Raw genomic sequence first — 18,050 nt, forward strand, 5'->3', positions numbered from 1 at the left:
TGATGACATCACAATGACCTCACCTGCTCACAGGTGAGACACACTGTCACTTCTCATAATGGATTAAGATATGATGGTGTTCATTAGAAGTGAAAGAAGTAGTTGATTCCATCACCTCAACCTTTTCTCTCTTGTGCACAATTCATATCTTCGGGTTTTGGTCATTTTGGGATTTTTCACTATTTTCTGACACTTAACTGACACAACAATTAATCAGTGAATGTAGAAAACAATCGATGAAGTCTACAATCGTCAGTTGAAGCCCGATGTTAGATTGTTCAGCCCGTAAATTGAAAACAAGACACAAAGAAACGTGAGATGAAGGTTTAAATGTTCCGCAGCAGAACGTGGAGGTAATCCCTGTCGTCTGCAGGGATTACCGATCAGCGTCTTCATTTCATGGACTTCATGTCTCACTGTAATCCTGCTGATACTGCCGGGCTCAGGAAACTACCACAGACTGAATCTACGTATACTGAGTACACACACACACACACACACAAACATCTGTAGTTCACAAACAGACATCAAAACACCCTCTGATGGGAGATTATTCCTTCCTCAGGAATCTACTTTATATTCTACTTGTAATGTTGTGTTTTTACATCCTGGTAGAAGTACTTTGACTGAAGTAAATGATCTGAATTTGTATGTAAAGCAACTAAACTAATGTCTTGAACACAGTTCAGGTTTTGGGGAGATGTATTCACGCTGTGATCCCTGAATGGATGGAGGATTTGAGCGTATTAGTGTAATCTGTCCCTCTGCGACCAACAGGTCCGCTGATCTTCATCAGTCCGATGCGCCCCGCTTCATCCTGCAGATGAGAATCAAACATCTGTCGCTGACGAGCTTCAGCGTCACAGAATAAACACCTTTTAATCGCTCGGTGCTCTCGGGTTTCTCATGTTTCTTTCTTTTAGCTGCTGATTTGTCGTCTTTAATCCACGAAATCCCTCGAAAATCACACCCAAAAGAGCCGCCTGTGACCTGTGACCTGTGACCTGTGACCTGTTGTCAGATGGAGGAGCTGAAGTTTACTAGACTACAATTCACCTTTCTCCAACTGTTCTTCTGTTTAAATAGAAACTCAAATCTTGTTTTGGGATAAAAATATATTTATAAATGAAAAATATACACAGTTCAATATAAAAAACAATTATTCCATCACAATGAAATGATCAATCTATAAAATTATGAATATTGTTAAAAAAACAAATGAAACAGTGGCAAGTCTCAGAAATGGTAAATCATGATAAAAACGTCATTTAATTACATGTTTACAACCTAAATACAATAAAATAATGTAGATAGAGTTTATGAATCATTCTAAATCAACAGAATATTAGGGGGTGAAAAGGTGTGATTAAATGTGTACAGATCCATAAATAAACTATTCCGCCTGCAATCAAATCCGTCCAGACCTTCTAATTCCCAGCTCGTGGCCCAGTTTGTCTTCAATCTCTTAAAGCTCTCCTCCTGACGCCCTCCCTCCTAACCGCCTCCCTCCTAACATCCTCCCTCCTAACCGCCTCCCTCCTAACCGCCTCCCTCCTAACCGCCTCCGTCCTAACACCCTCCCTCCTAACCGCCTCCCTCCTAACCGCCTCCCTCCTAACATCCTCCCTCCTAACCGCCTCCCTCCTAACACCCTCCCTCCTAACCGCCTCCCTCCTAACGCCCTCCCTCCTAACCGCCTCCCTCCTAACACCCTCCCTCCTAACCGCCTCCCTCCTAACCGCCTCCCTCCTAACCGCCTCCCTCCTAACCGCCTCCCTCCTAACGCCCTCCCTCCTAACCGCCTCCCTCCTAACGCCCTCCCTCCTAACCGCCTCCCTCCTAACCGCCTCCCTCCTAACACCCTCCCTCCTAACCGCCTCCCTCCTAACACCCTCCCTCCTAACCGCCTCCCTCCTAACGCCCTCCCTCCTAACCGCCTCCCTCCTAACACCCTCCCTCCTAACCGCCTCCCTCCTAACACCCTCCCTCCTAACCGCCTCCCTCCTAACGCCCTCCCTCCTAACCGCCTCCCTCCTAACACCCTCCCTCCTAACCGCCTCCCTCCTAACCGCCTCCCTCCTAACCGCCTCCCTCCTAACGCCCTCCCTCCTAACCGCCTCCCTCCTAACGCCCTCCCTCCTAACCGCCTCCCTCCTAACCGCCTCCCTCCTAACACCCTCCCTCCTAACCGCCTCCCTCTTAACGCCCTCCCTCCTAACCGCCTCCCTCCTAACACCCTCCCTCCTAACCGCCTCCCTCCTAACGCCCTCACTCCTAACCGCCTCCCTCCTAACCGCCTCCCTCCTAACACCCTCCCTCCTAACCGCCTCCCTCCTAACGCCCTCCCTCCTAACCGCCTCCCTCCTAACACCCTCCCTCCTAACCGCCTCCCTCCTAACCGCCTCCCTCCTAACGCCCTCCCTCCTAACCGCCTCCCTCCTAACGCCCTCCCTCCTAACCGCCTCCCTCCTAACACCCTCCCTCCTAACCGCCTCCCTCCTAACGCCCTCCCTCCTAACCGCCTCCCTCCTAACGCCCTCCCTCCTAACCGCCTCCCTCCTAACGCCCTCCCTCCTAACCGCCTCCCTCCTAACCGCCTCCCTCCTAACACCCTCCCTCCTAACCGCCTCCCTCCTAACACCCTCCCTCCTAACCGCCTCCCTCCTAACGCCCTCCCTCCTAACCGCCTCCCTCCTAACACCCTCCCTCCTAACCGCCTCCCTCCTAACACCCTCCCTCCTAACCGCCTCCCTCCTAACGCCCTCCCTCCTAACCGCCTCCCTCCTAACACCCTCCCTCCTAACCGCCTCCCTCCTAACCGCCTCCCTCCTAACCGCCTCCCTCCTAACGCCCTCCCTCCTAACCGCCTCCCTCCTAACGCCCTCCCTCCTAACCGCCTCCCTCCTAACCGCCTCCCTCCTAACACCCTCCCTCCTAACCGCCTCCCTCTTAACGCCCTCCCTCCTAACCGCCTCCCTCCTAACACCCTCCCTCCTAACCGCCTCCCTCCTAACGCCCTCACTCCTAACCGCCTCCCTCCTAACACCCTCCCTCCTAACCGCCTCCCTCCTAACGCCCTCCCTCCTAACCGCCTCCCTCCTAACACCCTCCCTCCTAACCGCCTCCCTCCTAACCGCCTCCCTCCTAACGCCCTCCCTCCTAACCGCCTCCCTCCTAACGCCCTCCCTCCTAACCGCCTCCCTCCTAACACCCTCCCTCCTAACCGCCTCCCTCCTAACGCCCTCCCTCCTAACCGCCTCCCTCCTAACCGCCTCCCTCCTAACCGCCTCCCTCCTAACGCCCTCCCTCCTAACCGCCTCCCTCCTAACGCCCTCCCTCCTAACCGCCTCCCTCCTAACCGCCTCCCTCCTAACACCCTCCCTCCTAACCGCCTCCCTCCTAACGCCCTCCCTCCTAACCGCCTCCCTCCTAACACCCTCCCTCCTAACCGCCTCCCTCCTAACCGCCTCCCTCCTAACGCCCTCCCTCCTAACGCTCCCCCCCCCCCCCCCTCCCGACGCTGACTGGTGAATAATTGACGAGCTGTCCCTCCTCCCCGTGTCCCCGTGTCTCTTTCCATCACTGTGTCTCTTTGTGGTTTCGCTGGTCGGGTTCTGCGGCCCGTGACCACCTGCCCTCCCTCGCGCCCTCATGTCCAGTTTCCACCTGGCGCCGGTTACGCGTTGACGACCGTCAGAGCACCAAACCGGAGCAGCTGGTAAGAAACCACCTGAAACCGAGAGGAGGATCTGTTCCTCAATGATAACCGGATTCTCTTTTAAAAGAAGGAGCATTGCAAACTTCCCAAAGGTATATAAAGGTATATATATGTTCTACAGGACCGTCATGTTCCTTCAGCTTGAAACTAATTCTGCACCTTCTTGAAACCAATTAGAAACTCTGACATGTATTCATGATTGTCTGCATAGTCGATGCTTGTTGTGATGTGGAGTCTTCGTTGTTTGGGCAGAAGTCGGTCAACTAACAGCAGATCCAGCGAGTAATTCTATTCATTTTGATGCACCTTTTCTCCATTGAATCCGGTGATGAACTACAGTGATTTGGTGTTGGACCGCCTCTCTGTGTTGTTTTTAGACAGCTTTGAGGCCATGAAGGCGCTGCTCTTCCTCCTGCTGGTGGTGACGGAGGCGTCCTCCAGGTCTCACAGCAGCTGGTGCAAGCGTGGCTGCGACTGCCGGGGAGATCTGAAGTTCACCATCTGCTCTCGGGCGCACTTCACCCAGATGCCCGGCAGAGTCCCCCCCAACACCGAGCTCCTGGACCTGTCCGACAACCGCATCTCCGTCATCCCCGAGCGCTCCTTCGACAAAAACCGCAAGCTGAGATTCCTGCTGCTGCAGAACAACAACATCAGCGTGGTGGAGAACGGCGGCTTCTCGCAGATGGAGTTCCTGCAGAAGCTGGACCTGAACTGGAACCGGATCTCCACGCTCTCTGAAGGTTTCTCCGTCGGCTTGGCCTTGCTGCGCGAGCTGCAGCTCGCCCACAACCGCCTCACGGGCCTGGACAGCCGCAGCTTCCTGCACCTGGACGGCCTCCAGAGGTTGAACCTGAGCAGCAACAGCATCCGCACCATCCAGGTGAGGTCGTTCTCCTCCATGAGCAGCCTGCGGCAGCTCCACCTGCAGGGCAACCAGCTGAGGTCTCTGCGGAGCGGCATCTTCTCCATGCTGCGCTCCCTGGAGCTCCTCAACCTGGCCGGGAACCAGATCGGCGACATCGGGGTGGCCGTCTTCAAGCCGCTCACCAGCATGACGCTGCTCGACCTGGCCAACAACCAGATGTCCACCATCTACTTCAAGACGTTCCTCAGCATCCACACCTACAGCACCCACATCCTGCTGGAGGACAACCCGTGGCAGTGCGACTGCGACCTGCAGAGAGTTTTCTGGAAGCTGCGGAGCATCCAGAGGCTCTTCCTGGACGACTACTACAACCTGACCTGCGAGGAGCCGGCGGTCCTCAGGGACTACCGGCTGATAGACGTGGACACGGAGCTGTGCGTCGCCGAGACCGTCACCGTGCTCATCATCTCCCTCGCGGTGGTGATAACCCTGCTGGCCGCCATGCTGACGGGCGAGAGGAAGAGGAAGAAGGAGAAGAGGAGGAAGCACTGGACGCAGCAGGGAGAGGTTTCAGATGAGTCGGACTACTGAGTCTTTCCTTCTCAAATATATCACCATTAAGTCTTTTTAGGCTCTTTATTCTCACAGTAAGACGATATTAAACTACAGCATTTTGACTTTTGGGCAATATTTCTGTTTCCACATCGTTGCTTAAATCCCACAAAAACATCTGCTGGTCTGAGAAGAGATTTCAGATTCTGCGGTTCATTTTGTCGGATCTTCCATCTGCTTCACACCCACAAAAAACCAATGCTGTCGAGGAGATTATCCTAAAACTATAGTTGCATAATATGAACTTTATTCATCAACAGGTATATTAATAAAAAGGGTTTATTTCCTCTTCTTTACATGAGTGGATGTGGTACAATCACAGTGTGTTTTCAATGTTCCCGATGTGAAGTTTAGAAAACATTAAATTGCATGTTGTGATATTTTATTGACTAAAACATATTATTTAACGTTCACATCAACAGTTTCAATGTGACATGGAAGTCTACAGCGCCCCCTGCAGGTAAAACAGGTGTAATGCATTGAAAACAACATTATGACATAATATATATAAATATTGGTAAGTTGCTATAATGTCCCTATAATGTCCCTGTAGGGACATCTACCGACCCATTGTGGTGAGTTCAAGGTCTTATTTTTTACATTATTCTCTGTTGTTTGACAGTAAGAGTTCTACAGAGTCATTTTAAACTGAATTGTTGGAATGTTTTCATTGTGATTAATGGGAAGTTTCCCCTTCAATGGAAAGATTAGGTGGAGTCGCTCTGCTGTGTTATGGTGACGAAATTTAGCAAATAGGTGACCGGATATTAACTAAAATAAAAGCACAATATTGTCTCCGGAAACAAAATAAATAATTCCGAATTATATCAACACATGGAATCTGACATAAAGTGCGCTTGGGCAACAAATATATAAAACAATAATAAGTTACGATTCCAGCATCCAGTTTTGGGTTAAAATAATCTTCCATAAACAATGCGTTTTATTGTGAAAGCGTTTTCCGGAAGCAGTAACATCCATCATGGCGGACTTGATGGTTGGACAGGTGGGAGCTCCGGTTTGACGAGCTGCTGCTGTTCACAACACAAAGAAAGCGGAGCCGGAGAAACACTTTCATTCAACAGTAAAATAAAACCAACGCGTTGCGGTTATTGAAAACATTGTCCGCTAAATGAAAGCCTTATTTATGACGTGTTTTAAGTGAAACATGTCCGACAAAGAAGAGGGATATTCAACAGAAACTGCGCAGTGACCTGAGCAGGTGAGGATCATTTTGGATCATTTGCGTCACTTTCTCAATTCAAATGTGGTGAATTTTGGGTTATATTTCGGCTTAAATGAGCCGGCTTTGTTTGAGATAACAGTCACTTCCGTATAGGATCCTCAGTGACAGGCGGTGACGGGCAGACGGTGTTCAAACGGTGGTCCGGGGACCTGCAGCGGTCGTTAAAGGTCCACCAAACCTGACGTCGTGATGTTTACTTTAGAGGAGTATTCTGACTCCAGAGCTGTGTAGTTGTATTTAAGAAGGTACAAATAACTCTTGTAGTAGTGAAATGTCCCCTTTATGTGGTTTTCACGAATTAAATAAAGGTTTCACAGAACGTAGGGTTCAACCAGTACAACGATATGTAATGTTATAATAAGATGAGCTGATGTAACTCCTGTGTGTCCCTTAATCACAACCAGAATGATCACGCTCTTCATTTGTGTTACCACCCAAAACAATCAATTTAATGACTGTGTCAGCAGTGTTTAGAGCTGTTTGATTAATGCCATATATTTACAGGACGCCCTTATCGTGCATCATTTCGGTCTCGCAGAGCAGACACAATAGATTCAGCATCATTTGGTTACGTTGGTGCCGCTCTCGCCCTCATTTCCTTATCTTCCAGATATGGCAGACGACAAGGTTGCCATCCTGTCGGACGACGAGGAGGAGGAGGAGAAGATGAAGTACGCGTTGGCCGAGCCGTTCGACGCGCAGTCGAAGGGTTCTGCGACGCCGCCGCCCGCCTCGGACACGCCGCCCGAGCAGCCGACGGCCCTGCAGGTCGACTCGATAGACTTCTGCGAGAGGATGTGCCTCCGCATCAACACCCGCCTCCTCATCTCCAAAGTCTTCTACTTCTTCTTCTACGCCGCCTACGGCTCGCTGCACCCTCTGCTGGCCGTGTACTACAAGCAGCTCGGCATGTCGGCCAGCCGCAGCGGGCTGCTCGTCGGCATCCGCTACTTCATCGAGTTCTGCAGCGCCCCCTTCTGGGGGGTGGTGGCGGACCGCTACAGGAAGGGGAAGGTCGTGCTGCTGTTTTCCGTTCTGTGCTGGTTGGTCTTCAACTGCGGCATCGGCTTCGTGAAGCCGGCTGAGACGATATGTGTGCCGAAAGATGCTGCGACGACGGAGGCGCCCGTGATGACGACGACTCTGCAGCACGACAACTTCACGCAGCAGACCAACCACACCAGGAGACGCCGGAGCTTCCTCGACCTCGACTGGATTCCTAAACTCCTGGACTCTTATTTAAGCGTGCACCACAGGCACGAGCGGAGCACAGACACCAACGCCACCTCACCACTGGGTAACACCACCCAGCTCACACCGAACACCACCCTCCTCCTGCCGAACACCACCCTCCTCCTGCCGAACACCACCCTCCTCCTGCCGAACACCACCCTCCTCCTGCCGAACACCACCCTCCTCCTGCCGAACACCACCCTCCTCCTGCCGAACACCACCCTCCTCCTGCCGAACACCACCCTCCTCCTGCCGAACACCACCCTCCTCCTGCCGAACACCACCCTCCTCCTGCCGAACACCACCCTCCTCCTGCCGAACACCACCCTCCTCCTGCCGAACACCACCCTCCTCCTGCCGAATACCACCCTCCCCCCGCCGAACACCACACAGCCTATGCCGAACACCACCCTCCCAGTACCAAACACCACCCTCCCCCCGCCGAACACCACCCTCATCACCACCAAAATCCCCCCAGCTCCAACCGAAGCCAATGAGTACCAGACCATCTACAACAAGGACCAGGTGGAGAGCATCTTCCTGCTCATCCTGCTCGTCGTCATCGTGGGCGAGTTCTTCACCGCCCCCACCCTCACCATCGTGGACACCGTCACCCTGCAGAACCTCGGGAAGGCCCGCGACCGCTACGGCCTGCAGAGGATGTGGGGCTCTCTGGGCTGGGGTATGGCCATGCTGCTGGTGGGCATCTGGAGCGACCACACGTACACCAAGGTGGTGATCAGCGGCATCGGCTGCAAGGACCTCAATCTCCCCAACTACCAGATTGCCTTCATTGCCTTCGGCGTGCTGATGAGCGTGGCGTTCATCGTCGCCACTCAGTTTCACTTTGATAAAGGTGGCGACTTCCACCGGGAGCTTTCAGGGGAAGCTGGAGCCCCGAGAGCGCTACACGAGTCCACCTCGTCGGACCACAGTCCCACCGGCCCTGAAGCGGAGTTCCACTACAGCGACCTGCTGAAGCTCCTGTGCAGCGTGCGCTACGGCTCCGTGCTCTTCGTCGCCTGGTTCATGGGCTTCGGCTACGGCTTCGTCTTCACCTTCCTGTACTGGCACCTGGAGGACCTGAAGGGGACCACCACGCTGTTCGGGGTCTGCTCCGTCCTGAGCCACGTCGCCGAGCTCGGCGCCTACTTCACCAGCCACAAGTTCATCGAGCTGGTCGGACACATCCGGTAAGACTCTCACCTGGGAGGCCACACTGTATATAACCTGCAGACTCTTTCATTCATTCATTTGTTGTTCTCACCATTATTTATTCAGTCTGTCAAATAGAGAGAATTGGACACACATTGGACAGTAGATCAGAACATCTTGTGCTTCTAACTCCGTCCTGAGGTGAATCTTTGAGACAAAGCAGCCATTGATGCCCGCGGGCGGGGGGGACATTTGAGAGCGTGGTGTTAGGTTTCCGCTGCAGATCTGCACCTGCAACTGTTGCCTCGGGACTCGCTTCTGAGTCAACAGCAGATACACTTTCAGTTTTCTTTCAGCAGCTTCATCTCACGCGTTGTGTTGTTCGCTCGTCACAGGATGTGACACACTTTCTCCTGGAACGTCTGATTCGGAGCAGAAACCCAACGCTCTCGTCTCTAAATAGGATGTAGAGGTTTAGCTTTGAACCTGAATGTGTGTGTGTGCTCAGCACACACGGAGCTGATCCTCTCTGCTGCTCTTTTCAGGGTGTGATCTGTTTATTCTGTTGAGAGCAAAGACGCACTTTCAATGAAGGAAATGTCACGAGAACATCAGACAAACGCAGTATTATTAGTTGCAGACGTGCACTCATCCAGCTCTACTTTAAAGACTTGACTGTCGGTATCATAACGTTGTATATTGACACCTCGTCCTCCTTCTTGTCCCGCTCAGGGTTCTGTACATCGGCCTGGCCTGCAACACGACTCGCTACCTCTACATCTCGTACCTGCAGAACGCCTGGAGCGTGCTGCCCGTGGAGATCCTTCAAGGTAAGGGAGGCGGCGGGAGCTAGGACCCCGCGGACACCACAGGAAGTGGCAGGACAGGACGCCTATCAGGCCGACATTTTAATGTCAACATCAACATCAGGCTTCCTCTCAGCTCCATACTTGACCTGAACCGACCTCCAACACCTCAGGAAGCCCTCCTTATTACTGCAGAATCAGCACGTTTTTAAGGTTTATTCAGCGTCAAAATAATCCAGTGATGGTTGTGTCTATACATCACACACATACACTGCTAATGTTTAATTCAGCATGCTTTTAATTTGAAAAATAATGTAGATATCGGCTTAAAAAGCGTCATCGGAACTGTAGTTTCAAAACTGAAGGTGTGATTATCCCCCAAATAAGACAAAGAACATTTAGTGAAAAAGCCTCCAATAATACACTGTTGTACTATGATAAGTGTAACAAATTGGCACCAAATTAGGCCAACGTTTCCAGCAACCTTTCTGTGAAATCACAGCTCCTTTAAAGGGCGTAACAGGAAACTATGACACCTGTAAAGTTTTAGGAGTTTATTTTACACATAAGAATCCAACGAAAGAGGCACAAACGCTGATGCTGAAACATCAGGAAAACGATGTGATTTCTTAAAACCAAAGAAGAAATCATGAGATGAAAGTAAATGTAACTCGTGAAGCGTCTGTGTGTGTTTTGTTAGATTACCTTCCTGAGAAAACGCCGACGCCTCCAGAATAAACAAGTGAAAACCAGTTTGATACTCGAGCTTCTAGTTCGAGCAGCAAAACAATTAAAAAGTTTAAAACTTAATATGCAATGTCTTTTACATGGATGTGGAGTCACTGCAATGATCCAAATACACACACAAAGTACATCTGAACTACTGTAAGGACACTAAAGCGCTTTAAAATCGGTACGTTTGTGGCGTCTAAGACAAAAAACTGTTTTAAATGCAGTTTGAAGACTTTTATTTATATATAGATATATATCTATATATCACAGATTGTCATGGCAGTGCTGTGCTTTTTAAACAAAGCCGTGCTTATGATGCGTTAACAATCGTACCTCTGTTGAATGGTATTTCACGTTGCGTATGTTCATCACAGTCGCAGTGACCTGATAAATGAAGTGAGATTTTTAACACTCGAGTGTGGAGCCTCTCAGCTGTTCCCTCAGAGAACTAAAAGAGAAACAATACATTTAGCACGCCAGCTGCCGGGTACACACGTACAGCTTCCCACAGGTCTATAGAACCGGTTCACAAAGATCCACAGAGTGTGAATGTTCCGAGTGGTTTCGGACGTCTTCCTCCTCCAGCTGTGTCCCATGTCTGTCCCCGTGTGTCCTCCAGGTGTGACGCACGCCTCGGTTTGGGCAGCCTGCATCTCCTTCCTGAGTGCGGCGGTGCCGCCGGCCCTGAGGACGTCGGCGCAGGGCATCCTGCAGGGCCTCCACCTGGGCCTGGGCCGCGGCTGTGGAGCCATAGTGGGAGGAGTGTTCGTCAACTACTTCGGTACGATCCGACGGAGGCTCGAGTACCGAGTTCTAGTGAAGCTTCATACTGGCTGAAGATGGAGTCAAAGAGTCCTCCTCTTTGCTTTGCAGGTGCTGCAGAGGCCTTCAGAGGAATCGGCATGGCCTCCCTGATCATCCTCCTCATCTTCGCCCTGATCCAGTATCTGACCGGAGAGGCTGAGGGGAAAGGTGGGCCGCTTTTAGTTTACACGTTCTCTGGTTCCTCTACGAGTTAAATCTGTTCTAACAGAACGCTGGTTTTCCTCTCGTCTTCTCTCAGAGGACAAAATGCTGGCGGAGAACATCCCGGTTCCCTACAGCCCGGTTCCCATCGCCACCATCCACCTGATGCAGAACCGGTTCGCCGCCGAGAGCCTCGGGCCGGCTCGCAAGGCCTCCGCGTTCCCCGTCAAGAAGACCAAACACCAGGAGGACCAGGAGGACGCCAACCGGCCGGCCTGGATGCTCTCCGGAGCCCCCTGGGTCACCATCGCCTTCGCCATCGTCCAGATCATAGAGATGATGAACGAGAAGAAGAAAGGAGCTCCGCAGTCTGAGACTCACTCGCTGCAGGTGAACAACAGCACAAACACAACGAACAGCGTGTTCAGGGCGTTAAAAGAGTAAGAGCAGCAGCGATACGGTCCGTTTTACCAGATTAGATGAGATAGATAGATGGATGAAGTATTCAAGTCCTTTACTGAAGTAAAAGTACGACTGCTACACTTTCATCATACTCCGGTACAAGTGAAGTGCATTAAGTATTAATCTGCTGATGTTTTTAGTTGAAATGATTGATTTCATGCTTTAATCTTTGTTACTTTGTCATTAACCTGAACTCTCTGACACTTCCTCCTCTAACCGGCTGCACACACACACACACACACACACACACACTCACACTCACACTCACTCACTCACTCACACCCTGAAGACAGGTGAGATTTGTGTACAAAGGTAGATGGAAAGCTATCGTGTGTGTGTGTGTGTGTGTGTGTGTGTGTGTGTGTGTGTGTGTAGTGACTCATCTATTTGGGTGTGTGGGCGTGTTCATGCATGTTTGCGAGCCCCCCCCCCGGGTGATGTCACTGCCGGCGGCCATGTTTGGAGGCTGAAGACAGATTCGTGCAGCAGGTGAGGTTAGACATGAAGGAAGGTTTGGCTGTTTATCCAGTTAGCACCCTGAGGCTAGCACGTTAGCATTGATGTGACGTCCTGCTGGCTCTTTCCCCTGAACCACCTCAAAGACGTGTTCCTCCAGTCAGCTGTTGTGTTCCTCTCGTTGCCAGGCACCAAATGATCAGGCGTCGGACGAGGACGAGGCGGTGGCGACGTCGCACAGAAACCCGAGCGATGGCGGCACAGAAACACCCACGCAACCAAACACGGACTCTTAACAAGGACCGAGAGCAAACGCACCCGAACTCACACAGAGGAGAAGCCGGCCGGACACACGGCGTTCATTCACAGCTTTAAGCTCTGAGACAACATTCACCTGGACACGTGTGTTCAGCCCTACAGTCCGTCTGCAGCGCCACACGCCCATAAGAGAGACTGACGGTTCTGAGACCAGAGGGGAGTTTGGGTCGAATGTTTACTTAAAAACGGGATGAAATCTGACTAAATGGAGATTTAGAAGCATTTAAAAGAACACTAAATAGACACATTAAAGTGCATTTATTAATATCTCTACGGTAAATACCGTAACCCCTCTCACGTCCTCTGCATGTATTTATCACTGAGCCGCTTTCCTCACTGCTCAGCAGGAAACCTTCTGTGGCCTTTTTGTTTTTGGGAACCGTTGAAATACTTTCAGAAGTATTTAAAGATCTTTGATGAATGGATGTTGAGTTTGTTTCCAGCTTCAGAAGACTGTGTGACTCCTTTTCTTTCAGATTTCATCACTTTCACATCTGCAGGATGTCGTTTACTGAAGAAGTGCCTCTTTTTAGCCTGTATTCATCACGAACTGATGAATATTATGAGATGTTTCTGTGCTTCCTACTGAGGGTCTTCCAGTGTCTTCTGTTGAAGCTGCCGACCGCCGACACGCCGTCTGTTTTCTACTTCCACGCCAAAGAAAACGCAGCGAGACGAAGAACGGCTGCTGGTGTCTTCTGTAAATGAAACAATTAAAGGGCGTTTTTGTTTTTTCCCCTAACAAACTCCATCGGTGTCACTTAATGAAAAACATTATTAAATGTTTGTCGCACAAACACTCCAGATTGAGTTGAATGGCTGTGTGTGTTTTACTGGCCTTGTGAGGACCACAGACGTTTAGAAGGAGCTTCATCTACATTTAGCTGAGCACTTAGCATTCCTCATCTTATTTAAGTTATATTAGTATTTACACTGTAATAGATCATATAAACAAGTGTTTTTACTCAGAACACAATCAGTGCTGTGGAGTAGAACGTGACAGTACTTACAGTAAGTACAGTCGGAGCTTAAGCGCTGCAGGCCGCTTGTGAATGAGCCACTTGATGGCAGTAGCGTGTCGGGAGGTTTGCTGTGTTTCTGGCGTCTCGGGGCTGAAGCAGCCTCGGTGTGTGTGGAGGGTTATCGAGGTCGTGGTGCGCCTGCTACTGATGGGTGTGTGTGGGAGGACAGTAACAGGCTTCCTCAAAAAGTAGACTGAGCTGTCGTAAATATATATTTATACATGTAGAAAAGAAATGATCAAACCGTGTTGGCGCGCTCGTCCTGTCAGACCCGTGGAGGTTCCTGCAGCCCCTCAGCTGCTGCTTTGTCTGCTTCATGATGAACAGCGGAGTGTTTTATCCGGAGGAGTCACCACCAAAAGCTGCTGCACATTTTTAATTCAGAAGACACCCGGGGTGTACTGTCTTTCTCATCTGAGGTGGAAGATGTCAATAATTGTTCTTTGATTTCGATTTTTACACAACATCCAAAAGGCATTTGTCTTTAAATCCTCTGAGCTCCTCAGCACCCTGTTCTTCTTCTTTCCTCTCGTGTGCTTTTCTTTCTCTTTGACCCAAAGCAGCAACACACCTGAGGGTTCAAATCTGATGCTCCTTTCTCAGAACATGACCCAGACGTGGTCTCCCCAGAGCCCATTGTGTAAACTCTCCCTAATAACCATCATAAGAAGCATGACTGTTGTTCTAATCGCTCGCTGCCCGGATACAACCTGAAGCTATTTATATCTTCTTTTTCCTCGATGCAGAGGAGAGCCAGACGCCCCGAGGAGGCCGGATCTGAATGGAGGTGATGACGGCTCCTCCCCGGAGAGGTCAGAGGTCACTGTGGCCAAAACAAGACGTTCACATCACACAGACGCACCTCCAGAGCACTGAGCGGTGACGTGGAGAAACCAAAGGGTGTAACAACTCAATATATGAAGCTTGTAACCTTATAATTCCTAAACGTTACACCTCTTAAACATCCTCAAGAATTAACTTTTGTTTTCTTGGTTGTGTGTTTATAGTTTCAGAGGCTTTCTTTTCATAAGAAGAAAATAGATCAAAGTTCAAGAAAGAAAAGAAAATAAGAATTTATTTCATTCTTCATCCCTTTCATCATCTTGTGACCCCTCAGATTTATCTCGGGGACCCTTGAATGGGCCCTGACCCCTATGTTGGGAACCAGCGTCTTCAGCAATTGTCTCGATGGAGGTTTCCAAAACTCACAAATAGAATTCTGGCGCAGAAATCAGTCATTTGTGTGAATTTGGAGACAAATCAAGTCATTAACACAGTCGCACTTTCTAGATATAAAGACTGAAAGCTGTTTGAACTTGGTGAATCAGAGCTTGTTGTGGCGGTGCGGCGCCTCCCTGTGTTTCTAGTGAAACCACTGAAGCTGCTTCAGGCGAGCTGGATGACTGAACTGTGAGGTGTAACTGAGCGGGTCGAAGATGAGTCCTCCACAGACGAGCCGGGTCAGACCTCCTGCAGGACCACCTGAGTCAGGTCTGAGTCAGACAGCAGAGTCACGTTATTGGCAGGATGCTGCAGACTCATCCTCACATGGCCGCCTCCCTCTTGCTCTCTTTGTTCTGGATCCAGAGATCTGTGCCTATTTTAAAAACACATATGCTGATTTATATGAACAACAAGCGCTGCACGTTAGTGACACATGTTAGATGTGGTGCTTGTGTTCGTGCTCCACAGATTATCTCCGAAATCAGTGTCGGGGTCAATAACCTGCTTTTGCATGAGTGATATTTGTTCAGTATTCTTTGCCTCGTGGTTAATATTCAAACAGTAAATGATTAGTGAGCGTATAGGTGGTCTGCCTCGGCTATGAAACAACTCTTATGCCTTTGTAGTCATATTATTATTATTAGTTAGCGGCTAATGCTAACTGATTGTCTATAGCTTGCTTTGTTTCTAGCCGGCTAGTTGACGTGCTAACAGTTTATTCATTTCATTGTTGTAAAATATTTTGTTTGGTAAAACAAGCATTTAAAGACGTCATTATGAACATTTCTCTTCATATTTTGTGACATTTATTGATGAAATATTGATTTAAAGCCCCGCTAACTTAAATGATAATGGAAATATGTATTTATCGTTCAGTTTTTTGCTGATTTTCTGTTTTTACTGACTGAAAAAGAGTCAGTTTGTTGTATATAGATAGACCATGATGAACGCACGAAGCCTCTATTGATCGCTGCCTTTAGCCCCGTTAGCTGTTCGGTTTCACAGCAGCGCTGCAGTGTGAACCGTGTGCAGCAGACTAAGACTTATAGGAGCAGACAGCTGTCATGGTCGCTCTAACATCAGCCCACCGGCTGTGTTCATGCAGCCTCGCTGCCGTGCCACCTGTCCACGTACGGGACACATTTAAATCCTTATTTGATGAACTGATGTTTGTTTCAATGCAGGAGGCGGGTCGGGATGACGGATGTTTCTCTGGACCAAACGGAGGATCCACTTTGAGGTTTTTATTTATTATTTGCTGAACCAGGTGATCCAGGTCTCTGAGCTCCTGATCAGTCAGTTGCTCAGACATGTTGGTGTTTATTATTGCAAAACATGAAAATGAGTGGATTTATATGAGATCGGCACGCATTCCTAAAGAAATGTAACAAATAAAAAGAGAAACAGCTGTTAAATGTCGCAAATGACCAGATTTAACTGTAAATCCTTAATCCTGGGGTTCCTCAGGGAACCGTCCCGGTCCCGCTGTAGTTTTAATCTAAAGAAGAAAAACCTTCGAGGTTTCCTTCGGGGTCTTTTATGTTTCACAGTGTGCAGGCATGCTAATGTATTTTAAAACATCTTAAGCACATTACAAGCGTGTTACACACCATTCTGCTTGTGTAATCACATTTGGAAACGACACGCATCATTATCAAGAGAGGAAAATTAACATTTTTCATCCACCAGTCACAATGGGTGGCGCTTTCCAAAAATGTTTGCCTTTTCGCCGTCTCACCAGACAAATGTGATTTTGGAGAAAAGAGCAGCGTCAGCGGGATGGGAGGTTATTTCATATCGAATACCGTCAGCTGATCAGGAAGAGATGAGAGGGAGAATGTAAACAATCATTTATTCAGTTATACCCTCACGATGTAGATCAGAGAGCGCAGGCAGCGCGCTTGTTATATAATGGACCTGCGTTATTAATCATTAAAGATCAATGAGAGGCTGCCAGCAGCAGTGGAGGTCTATGATGTGGTTAATGATGGATTATGAGGATAATTACCGTGAGATGCAGAGTGAAGTGTCACTAACCGGACTAATTACAATAAAATCTCTTTCTCACAGATGCATCAACATCTGCGGACTCCAACAGATGCTGCTGTCAGACTGCATCTGTGACAAAAGTAAGATTGTTCCTAAGATTTCATATGAATGTAGAGGTTTAGTACATTATGTTGATGAAGGATGAGTCTGGGTTCACTTCAACATCATATATTTGTAGTTTTGATGATCGTAGTCTGACTTCTATTTCGTGACTTCAAGTATTTTGGAGAATTCAAAGTCCATTTCTTGACACCTGAGTTGTATGGATGTATATATAAGTAGGAATATTAACTTCTTAATCCTTTCAGTGGGATCAGAACACCTCCTCAGATCCGGACACGATGAATAGTTTCTGATTCCTGGTGTACCTGTAAACCTACAAAAAGACAACATCTCATTTCTGACCATGCATCTTTGCAGACGATATGAAAAGAGTTTCAGACCCGAAACTCCCTCAATGCCTAAAAGTCAACAGCAAACCTACAAACCGCTCCGCCGCTCCGCCGTGGTGATGAAGTGAGCGTGACCCTTGACCCTCTCTGGCAAACACCTCCACACTGAACCCACAGCAGCAGCAGAAACACCGGAGAAAGTCATGTACTAGCACAACGTCTTCTCCTCACAGCTTCCACAGTTGTCTCACGACTTCATGGAACTTCTAATGTGAGTAGTACACCTTGTATTTTCAGATCTCTGACCTCTTTCATAGGTTCATGTCTTGAGCTCTTCTCTGAATTATATTGGAGTAGTCCAGACCTTTTATCAGCAAATTGTCGGTAAAGTATCAAAGTAGTAAGTATCCCAGCGCATCTGATCCTATAAGCTGACTGGTAAAGAGGCAGCAGTACTGTTGAGTATTTTTAAACAGTGTACTCGTCGTAGTAGTAGTACAACGGTATATGTTGCAGTGACTTTTTGAGGTCTGCTGCTGGTGGAGCAGGACAACAGGGAGACTTTGTGTCCTGGCTGGGATCAATTGCTCCATAGATGACGCCCACCCAGCCAGGCCTCTCCGTGGGCGGCCGGTAGCCCAGCAGCCCAGCAGGCCGGCCCCGTCGGGCCCCGCCTGGGCCCTCCTCCGGCCCCCGCAGCCTGCGGGGCCAACACAACAGCAGAGCTGCACTTTACATCTGAAAGCTTTCAGCCGACACCCCGGCAAACTTTTAAAGTCGCTGTAGGAGAG

General features: G+C 49.4%; 2 protein-coding genes across 2 annotated transcripts; both read left to right on the forward strand.

The window, feature by feature from the left end:
• Positions 1-4,046: 4,046 nt before the first annotated feature.
• LOC306797491 (uncharacterized protein) lies at positions 4,047-5,177 on the forward strand (the record flags this gene model as incomplete). Its single annotated transcript, XM_079296856.1, has 1 exon — positions 4,047-5,177. The coding sequence occupies one exon, from the start codon at positions 4,047-4,049 to the stop codon at positions 5,175-5,177; it is 1,131 nt and encodes a 376-aa protein (XP_079152982.1).
• A 1,083-nt stretch (positions 5,178-6,260) lies between these two features.
• On the forward strand, positions 6,261-13,310 carry LOC306797021 (major facilitator superfamily domain-containing protein 6-A-like). Its single transcript, XM_079296179.1, has 7 exons — positions 6,261-6,420; positions 7,055-8,870; positions 9,565-9,662; positions 10,990-11,151; positions 11,244-11,342; positions 11,434-11,726; positions 12,443-13,310. Exons 2-7 carry the CDS (start codon positions 7,057-7,059, stop codon positions 12,548-12,550), a joined length of 2,574 nt encoding a protein of 857 aa, XP_079152305.1. The 5' UTR covers positions 6,261-6,420; positions 7,055-7,056; the 3' UTR covers positions 12,551-13,310.
• The last annotated feature ends 4,740 nt before the right edge of the window (positions 13,311-18,050 follow it).

This window comes from Melanostigma gelatinosum (assembly GCF_949748355.1).
Source record: "Melanostigma gelatinosum genome assembly, chromosome: 24".
NCBI lineage: Eukaryota > Metazoa > Chordata > Actinopteri > Perciformes > Zoarcidae > Melanostigma > Melanostigma gelatinosum.